Source organism: Diabrotica undecimpunctata, chromosome 1 (assembly GCF_040954645.1).
Source record: "Diabrotica undecimpunctata isolate CICGRU chromosome 1, icDiaUnde3, whole genome shotgun sequence".
Taxonomy (NCBI): domain Eukaryota; kingdom Metazoa; phylum Arthropoda; class Insecta; order Coleoptera; family Chrysomelidae; genus Diabrotica; species Diabrotica undecimpunctata.
In genome coordinates this window covers 98,427,013-98,437,357 of record NC_092803.1, presented here as the reverse complement: position 1 = coordinate 98,437,357, position 10,345 = coordinate 98,427,013, and the positions used below count along the sequence as shown (strand labels likewise).

At 36.1% G+C, this 10,345-nt stretch overlaps 1 protein-coding gene across 2 annotated transcripts in view; it reads right to left on the bottom strand.

The window, feature by feature from the left end:
* Positions 1–3,406: 3,406 nt before the first annotated feature.
* The window catches only part of GC (gamma-glutamyl carboxylase), a 996,199-nt gene continuing 989,260 nt past the window's right edge, over positions 3,407–10,345 (bottom strand). For both annotated transcript variants that reach the window (XM_072545537.1, XM_072545538.1), the window contains one exon: positions 3,407–4,045. In XM_072545537.1, the coding sequence (XP_072401638.1) occupies positions 3,648–4,045 (398 nt within the window). In that variant the 3' untranslated portion in view covers positions 3,407–3,647. The remainder of the gene's footprint in view (positions 4,046–10,345) is intronic.

The following is a 10,345-nucleotide window of genomic DNA, read 5'->3' as shown; positions in this document are numbered from 1 at the left end:
TATTTAAATGAAGCACTAAAACACTGGAGAAGATCATGTTCAGGAATGGGGATCCAACTTGACGACGATACAACATTATACACTCTACATTTTGCGAACGACCAAGTAGTAGTGGCAGCAGACAAGGAAGATTTAGAATTCATGACGAGACGGTTGTTTAAAACATATGAAGAATGGGGCCTCTCTGTAAATAAAAACAAAACGCAATACTTATGAATCGGGAATGAAGTAGAAGATCTAATGGTCAACCAACATGAAACAATCAAGAACTGTGAGGAATATATATATTTGGGAACAACAATCAACAAGAGTGGGCGCACCGAAAAAGAGATAGAGCAAAGAATCGTGAAAGGAAAAAGGGTGATAGGATGCCTAAACCCGATGCTATGGTCAAAAGAACTATCAAATCAAAGAAAGCATCTCCTCTTTAACTCCATCTTTAAAAGTATAGTGCTCTATGGATGCGAAACATGGCAACTTACTAAATCCCTTGAGCGATGCCTACTTGCATTGTAAATGGACTTCTGGAGAAGATTAGCTAGAAAATCAAGGCTTGATAGAATACCAAATGACCATATCAGAAATATAATGGGAGTCAAGTCAACCATCATTGACGAAATTTAAAGGAGACAACTGATCTGGTATGGTCATGTGAAAAGAATGGACGACGACAGACTGCCAAACCAAATTTTAAAATGGACGCCAAGGGAAAGAAGGAAGAGAGACAGGAAAAAACATTCCTGGCTGGGCGGCATTCAGAAGGCAATGTCGGAAAGAAACCTTCACCCTGGCGAATGGAATGACCGACGTAGCTGGAAACTGGGAACCGGAAGGCGGAGAACGCTATAAAAAACCGGGGAAAAAAACATTCATTCTCTAAGAGCGATCCAAATGGCATAGTCCTGTCCCTTTTCTCAGTGAGTGGTCTCGTGTCTTTATAAAAAAACAGCCTTCTTTTCGTTGGCAATTGGCCAGAATCGCTTGTTGTTGCTCGTTGTTAGTTTGAGGACAGCTTCACATGTCATCCTACCTTTTAATATTCTCACTTTCTTTTGTTATTATTTTTTTTTACTTCATTCTGTTATCATTATATTTTATTCCCTTTTTTCATTCTTCACACTGTAAATTTTATTTTTTAACATTCGTTTTAGAGGTAGAGAATGTTTGGAAAAGTGTTTAGTGTTTACGAGAATATTTTATTTTCATTAATTCTTAATGTTTTCAACATAACATGACCATATTTAATCACTTATTTTATTTTTTTAATTAATTACTAAAAAGATGTTTTTATAAGGAAACGAAAGTGATTTTGGAGAAGATGCAGAAGCTATCTGATTATCAGAGGTGCGCCTCTAACTACATAAGATATTTGGACACCTGGCAATCACAAATACCAGCAGATCCACAAAATCATAAGAACGAAAATTCGAGAAGCCAAAGAAAAATGGTTTTCCAACGAATGCAGGGAAATAGAACAATACGAACGAAAATACGACAGTTACAATATGCACAAAAAAATAAAATCAATGACAAACAAGAGGAAATTCAATAAGTCACCCAACAGCATAAAAGATGGCGATGGAAATCTTATCTCGGAGCCATCAACGATCTTAGAAACATGGAAATCATACATAGAAAAATTATTTGCATCTGACAGGACTGATGATCACCTATATGGAGAAGGAGAAACAGGACCTTCAATCCTTAAATCGGAGATAGAAGATGCCATTGCAGCACTAAAAAACAATAAATCAGCAGGTCCGGACAATGTACCCTGCGAAATATTAAAGATCCTATGTAAATCAGACAAACAGTTCCTTGATAATCTAGTTGAACTTTTTAACAACATATATAATAGCGGTAAAATCCCGGAGAACTGGCTGCAGTCAACATTTATTACAATCCCGAAGAAACCAAAGGCCCAGATCTGTGATGACTACCGGCTTATAAGCTTGATTAATCATGTCACTAAAGCGTTCACTAAGATCATTCATAGAAGAATATATGATAAATGTGAGTCAAATATTGATAGATCGCAGTTTGGCTTTCGGAAAGCACTTGGAACTAGAGAAGCAATTTTCGCTCTCCAGGTGCTTATACAGCGGTGTAGAGACGTTGATAAGGACGTGTATTTGTGCTTTGTGGATTTTAGAAAAGCATTTGACAATGTCAATCATGAACAATTGATAGATATTCTGCGAAAGACAGGTATTGACGACAAGGACATTCGAATTGTGGCAAACCTATACTGGGGTCAAACAGCAAGAGCAAAAATTGGCAACGAACTCACTAAAAGTGTGCAGATCAAAAGAGGTGTCCGTCAGGGTTGTATATTATCCCCACTCCTATTCAATATTTATTCCGAAGAAATATTTAATAAATGTATGGAAAATGCAAATGAGGGCATAAAAATAAACGGCGAGTTAACAAACAATATAAGATATGCCGACGACACGGTGATCCTTGCCAGTACCATAGACGAATTACAGCAGGTAATGGAAAGAGTTTATTCAGTTAGTGAGGAATACGGCCTGAGCCTCAACTTCAAGAAGACAAAGTGGATGCTGATAAGCAGGAAGCAACAGCCTGCTCGACAGTTACGGATAAGTAACATACTAATTGACCATGTAGAATCTTATGTGTACCTTGGCACCAACGTAAATGCAAAATGGGAACAGGCCACAGAAATTAAGGCGAGAATAGAACGAGCTAGAGCAGCATTTAGCAATATGAAAAAGCTCCTCATAAGCAGGGATTTGTCTCTTCCCTTAAAACTACGTCTAGTTAAATGCTACATTTTTCCGATCTTACTGTATGGTGTGGAGGCCTGGACGCTGACGGAGACGCTCACGAGAAAACTAGAAGCATTCGAAATGTGGGTGTACCGACGCATTCTTCGTATATCCTGGACCGAACATGTCACCAACACAGAGGTAATCCAAAGAATCGGAAAGGAGAAAGAAATCGTGAACACAATTAAACAAAGAAAGCTTGAATATCTAGGCCACATATTGAGACACGATAAGTACCGTCTACTGCAATTGATTGTCCAGGGAAAAATAGACAGTAAGCGAGGGCCAGGCAGGAGAAGACACTCGTGGCTCCAAAATCTGAGGAAGTGGTTCGGGCTCACATCGGTCGAACTATTCAGAAGCGCCGCAAATAAGATCAGAATTGCCATGTTAATAGCCAACGTTCGCAACGGACAGGGCACTTGAAGAAGAAGGCAATTCATTTGTTTTTGTTACATTGGCGCTCTATTGTAATTTGTTACATTGGCCCAAAATACTTTGTGTTACAAAAATATATAACATAACTAAAAAAGACCATTGGGTGGAAGTCGATAATATTTAAAAAAATATGTATATTAACAAATTAATGAAAAACTCAATTATTGTAGGCAAATTTTATTAATACCCCTGTATATAATAAAAATAATAACAAAGTATATATAATATTATTTATTCGATTTGCTTTTGAAGTTGCCGCATTGTCACAATATATTTTAATATTTTTTTAATGGACACCATTATTATATTTAAACAAATAACTAATTTAATATAGCGTATATAATATATTTATTTCTTGTTATTGTTAAAAGATACTTTTGTAAAAAAAGTCAACAAGAACTAAAAACAGGAAATCTATTATGTCTCATATTTTATTCGTGATCTTATTTCATATGGCATTCCAAAGAAAATGTTAAAAACTGAGTTTTTAATATGTGTCCACATTAATAATGCTGACTCCATTCTCTCCACCATATTTTCAATAAGTGGAAATGGTGCATACGCCGCTTTTATATCAGTTGTTTCAACAACATCTTTCTTTGAAAATGTATACATAAAACAAGAAGGAGTGTTACTTATAGTATGAATTTTATGGAAAGCATCTATCTCAATAGGCGTACTTTGTCCTTTGTTTAATGTTATTCCTTGTGATTGAAGGGTACCAATATTTTCAATCTCGTACACAATTGTTCCTTCAAGTACAGTTAACGTAGTATTCTCTAGATCGTCTTTGATAAAGTTTTCTAAAGTAAACCCTAAAAAAACAAAATCAAACAATAAAATAAAAATAGAAAAAAAGCATTTAGCATTTATATTTTCCTAATAATAATCATCCATAATTTTTAAATATATAATAATAAGTAGCTTGGGATAGGTTTTTTAAATAAATGTTAAATGTCACCTGATTGCCTATCTGATGTAGCATTCAGAGGAAATCTTTACGCCTTTAAATAAATTTCTACTCCAATCAGAGATATCGTCCGCCGCACTGACTACCTATCATCAGCAAACTCATTAAAATTCATTAAAATCAATTTTCACCGACTACTAGTTAAAAACGTACACTAAATATGGCAATCCTTTTACACTCAAGGTACAAAAGACATCTGGCTACACATTGGCCTCAATAAAAACTAAAATAGACACCAGTATTTGACAATATTTTAGCTCAGCTAAGATCTTAAATTTACTATCTATGGTTAAAAAGTCATTTCAAAAATCCTATCAAACTGAGTACACACATCAAACAGCAATGCAGATATACACAAAATTATGACTACGAATCGGCTAAACAAGATTAACATTCTAAACAATTGCATTAAATATTTTAATGTATTACAATGTCTCAAACACATTTAATGATATAACAAAAATTAAAATGAAATCTGTACTAATAATAATAATAAGTGGGAGTGAGAGTTTTATGTTAGTTCTTCTGCGGCCCTCTGCGAATGGAGGATGCTCTCTGGGTATGTTTAATACCGATACATAGGGGGTAGCAGAATTACCTGCCGTGGAACAAAAACTGACACGTGGCAGAAAGTATAAAATGCAAACCCATTAAAATGGTGGTTATTGATTTATGTTTAGGGACGCTGCCTAGGGATTGTCACAGCACGTCTGGAGCTAGCGCCGGACGTGACAGCATGAGGGACGTCGGTAGTAGGGTGTTAAGGAGGCGGGCCCTTGTCATACAATCAGCTACAGCCCAACAAGAACAACAACCACAAGCGAATCAAACAACCACAAGAGCTCCAATAACGGAAGGTGTTGCGCTGGAACATCAAAATGAAACACTCAAGCGGGACGATTGAGGCAGTGCATGAAATGGACTGTGTCCATAAAGGAAAATATTTTGTACTTTTATTATAAGGTGACAAATCTCGATCAAGAAACGATCGGCTATCGACAAAATCTGTATAGAGAATTTTGCAGAAAGTACCCAGAAATGCAAGTATCTGAACAAAGAGTAGCAAACCAATACTGGGTAATTATCAGAAATAATATCATCCCAGAGACTGGACGCAATATTATCATAAGCAAAGTCGAACGGGAGATTTCGAATCAAGAGGTAGTGGGAAATCAAGTCCCTAATGAAATACAAGAGCAAATTCCTGAGGTGGTCATACAAGAAACTCAACCTTATAATACACAGCAGGACAACATCGAGTTGCGCGATAGCCTTGTTAACGAAATGGCATGAGTCGTATAAGGGCTTAATAAACCAAACCCACTTAGCAGACCACCGGTACCAAAAGTAAAATTTTGTAAAAAACTAGGTGCGCTGTTACACATTGTGAACACTGAAATCTCACCCAATTATGTGATAGAAGCCCATACATTGGAATATATGCATACTGATTTACTGTGCAACAACAGCAATTGCTAATGTAATAGGCATTAAGCTCAGAACAAGACGAAGTACTAATATCGGAAGGACAGATAACAGAGGAACACCTTGTAAAAAACCGCTGCTAAGGAAAATTAAATTATTATAAAGGAACATTGGTCAAATAACGGAATATATCCAAGGAACAATAAGTAGAAAACTAATCAGAAGAGTCAAAGAAATAATGCTAATCACTGCTAGACACTCTTATTATGATCCAGAAAACAACACAGCTCAACAGTACCAGGATACAAAAACAAACTCTTCGTTTATTCAGGCCGACTAAGGAGATATAAAATTAGTAACAAACAAAAATCCGTTTGTTAAAAATGCCGAGAAGACGTTTTATCGGAAATTAAATTCTACTGCTGAAAGAGCCAATAAATCGTACCCAAGCCAAGAAGAAATTCATGAGTTTTGGAGAAATCAACTTTTCACACCAGCTGCTCTTAACACCAATACTGGATGGATCGAAGATACGTCGCGCAGCTGTAAACACTACGTTACTGCTCCTTGCGAACCCTTCACTAATAAAGAAGTTTCCAAACTATCAAAAAGCTTTTAACTGGAAATATCCTGAACTAGACGGCGTTCAAAACTTCTGGCTTAAGAACTTCTGGAGTATCTATAAGTGCTTATCAGCATTAATTAATCACACTATTTCCAATCCGCAGGAAATACCATCTTCCCTAACTCAGGTAACAACTTATTTAATACCAAAGAATCAAAATAACTCCCAAGATCCAACCAAGTATCGCCCAATTACTTGTCTTCCAACCCTATATAAATTGGTCATATCCTGTATAGCCCAGCGTATCTACCAATTGTGCTCGAAATAATTTCATAAAGCGTCAACAAAAAGGATGCGCTAAGGGTTCCATGGGCTGCAAAAAAAAACAACTTATTATCGACTCTCTCATTTCTAACTAAGCATATAACAAAAAAAGAAATCTCTTTACTGCTTTTATCGACTACAAGGTGTTTAATTAAGTTCCGCATAAAAAATATAAATTCGATAATAACATAGTGACCCTTTTAAAACATATAATGGCTGATTTGAAGACAAAAATTCACCTCCAATTACCTGGTGAAAACAATATCGAAACTGAAAATATTGCAATCAACCAAGGCCTATTCCAAAAAGACTCTTTGAGTCCACTGTGGTTTTGTCTAGCGATGAACCCCTTATCTCATCTACTAAACTTAACTGACACAGGTTTTAGCTTTAAAAATAACACTACTGTTTTGGCAAAGCTTAATCATTTATTGTATATGAATAATTTAAAACTATTAGAACATATCACCATGGGTAAAAATGATATGTATAAATACCTCGGAAGAAAGCAAGCGCGGAAGATTGACTATAAGTAAATGAAAACTAAGATAACTACTGAGTTTCTGCGAAGTGTAAAATAACTGCTTCGTTCACACCTTAACAGTAACAATTTATTTAAGACACTAAACACCTACGCATGTACCGTATTTAACTACAAATTTGGTATTGCTGAGTGGATAAAAACTGTAATAGAAAATCTTTATAGAAAAGTACGAACATATCTTACAAAGGCATAAAAACACCATCCTTAAAGTCAACAGAAAGAATGACATTGCCGCTGTTTTTAGGGGGACGAGGGCTTGTGGATTTAAGTGAGAAATTAAAAAAAGAGATTATTAATTTAAGAACTAATTTTCAGATGCAGGCTCATACACAACAACAATCAAACTGAGGGAACCACAAGTGCGCATAAACCGTCTCACTAATGACGGAAAAATGCGCACCTGGATGGGTAAACCTCTGCACGGGCTACATCCCAATGCAGTCAATCGGGACAATGTCGACAATATAGCGTAGAACTATTGGTTCACATCAGGAAAGATGTTTCCTGAAACAGGAGATTCATTACTTGCCAAATTATGCTTGAAAATAACCACTTTAAGCTATATTGGAATCGCACTTTGCTTACAGACCAAACAGTAGTACACAATAGACCAGATCTTGTACGAGTATAATAATCGATATAGCGGTACCTGAATATCTGGGATGAGTGAATTTTCTCCTTGAAGGGAGTGAGAGCCGTATGGCTAAATCTAAGCGGTAGTGGGAGTTTTATGTCAGTTCTTCCATCATCCGCGATCTCTGTGAATGGGTAAGGCTCTCTGGGTATTTATAGCACCTATACCCAGAGGATAGCAGGAATACCTGCCGTGGAACAAAAACTGACACCTAGGGGTAGGTATAAAATGACACCCATGAAAATGTAGTATAATAATTTATGTTTAAGGTCGTTTCTAGGGATCTGCAAGTCACGTCTGGAGCCTGCGCTGGACGTGACAACATGCGGGACGTCAGTAGAAGGTTTTCAGGAGGCGGGCCTCGGTCATACAATCAGCTACAGTCCAACAAGCAACAACCACACATGGACCAAACAACAAGAGCTCGACACTCTGAAGGTGCAACCTCGGCCAAGAAGCGATCGCCTATTGACACAATATCATCAGAAGCGAAGTCGAAAGAGAGATTCATAATTAATAGATACTTAGAATTCAAATCCATAATGAAATACATAAGCAGATTCCTAAGGTTGTCATACGAGAAACTAAACCTGATAATACACAGCAGGAAAACAACGAGTTGCACGATAGCCTGGTTAACAAAATGACATGCGCGCCGTACAAGAGTTTAATAAGACAAACTCACATAGCAGCCCACCCTTACCAAGAGTAAAATTTTATAAAAAAACCAAACCAGGTGCGTTGTTAAAAATTGTAAAAAAAATCAGGCTAACACTGAAGTCTTAGCCAATTATATCGTAGGAGCCCATACATTAGTATATGCAATTGCTAATGTTATGGGCATTAAAATCGCAACACGACGAAGTACTAATATCGGAAGGACAGATAACAGAGTTGTAGCTTAGAAGAAACGAGTGCTGAAAAAATTGAATCATTGCGTAGCGACATTAGTCAAATCAGAGATTATATTCATGGAAAGTGTAAAAGTAATCAGAAGAAAAGTAATCACAATATGATCTAGAAAAGGAGATACAAAATTAGCAACAAATGGAAATGCGACAATACGCTTTTTGAAAATGCTAAAAAGGCGTTATATCGGAAACTTAATTCTACTGTAAAAAGTGTCAATAAATCGTACCTAAGCCAAGAAGAGATTAATGAGTTTTGGTAAAATAAACTTTCACCAAACGACTATTAACCCTGTACTAGAAATCTCCTGGAACATATGGCGTTTAAAACTTCTGGCTTAAGAAGTTTTGGAGTATTCATCAATGCTTATTAGCATTAATTATATACACTGTTTCTAATACGCAGAAAATATTATATCCTAACCCAGGGAACAAAGGATCAAAATAACATAAAAAATGCAACCAAATATCGGTAAATTACAATTTTTCCAACTTTTTATAAATTGGTCATATCCTGTATAGCCCCGTGTATTTCCCAATACTATGCTCTAAACAATATTATAGAGCCTTAACAGAAAGGAGGCGCTAAAAGTTCCATGGGCTGCAAAGAACTTATCATCCAGTCTGTCATTTATAATCCAGCATATACCAAAAAAGTAACCTCTGCTGCTTTCATCGACTACAAGAAAATGTTTAATTTAGTACTGCAGAGATATAATAAAAATATATAAAATCGATTGTAACATAGTGACCTTTTTAAAACAGATAATGACTGATTGGAAGTAACATAGGTTTTAATCAAAAATAACACTACTGTAGTTGCGAGGTTTAATCATCTATTGTATATGGATGATTTCAAACTATTGGCTTCTACTCGAAGCCACCTGGATCAGATGTTAAAAACTATAGAAGCTTTCTCTAATACTATTAGTATGCACTTTGGTCTTGTTAAGTGCAGTGTCTTAAATATAGTCATTGAAAAGGTTCAGTCTGGCGGATTCAATTTACAAAATTGCCAACACATCGAGGCGATGACTGAAATTAATATGTATAAAAAACTTAAAATAAAGCAAGCGGAGTAAATTGACCATAAGCAAATGAAAACTAAGATATTTATGGAGTTTATATGAAGGATAAAACATTTGCTTAATAGTAAAAATTTAAGAGTAAAGCAGTCAAGAAAAAATTGACCATAAACAAAGAAAAACCAAACTAAATTCCGAATTCATACGAAGAGTAGTAATACAACTAAATGGCTCATATCTTAATAGTAAAAATTTGCTTAAGCCATTAAAAACGTAGGTATACCTGTATCGTGCTTAGCTACTTATTTGTTATTATAAAGTGATCAAACATGGATACAGAAGGTCTTCAGCTGAAAACAAGAACATTTCTCACAAATGCACAAAAACATCATTCACGCAATGCAATAGAGAGAACAACATTACCACGGTAACTAGGAGCATGAAAACTTATGGACGTAAGTGAGAATCTAGACAAACGGGTTGCTAATTTAAGTACCTATTCCCAGACGCAGGCTGAGACATCCACTTTACATGGCGCTATTTGCGCAGTAGCTCACACAACGCCGCTTAACTAAGTGAACAAGAAATGCGCACCTTGATGAGTAAACCTCTGCATGAACGACATCTCAATCAGATCAGCCAAGAATATGTTGACAATACAGCGTCGAAGTATTGGTTCACATCAGGAAAGATGTTTCCCGAGACAGAGAGATTTTTGCT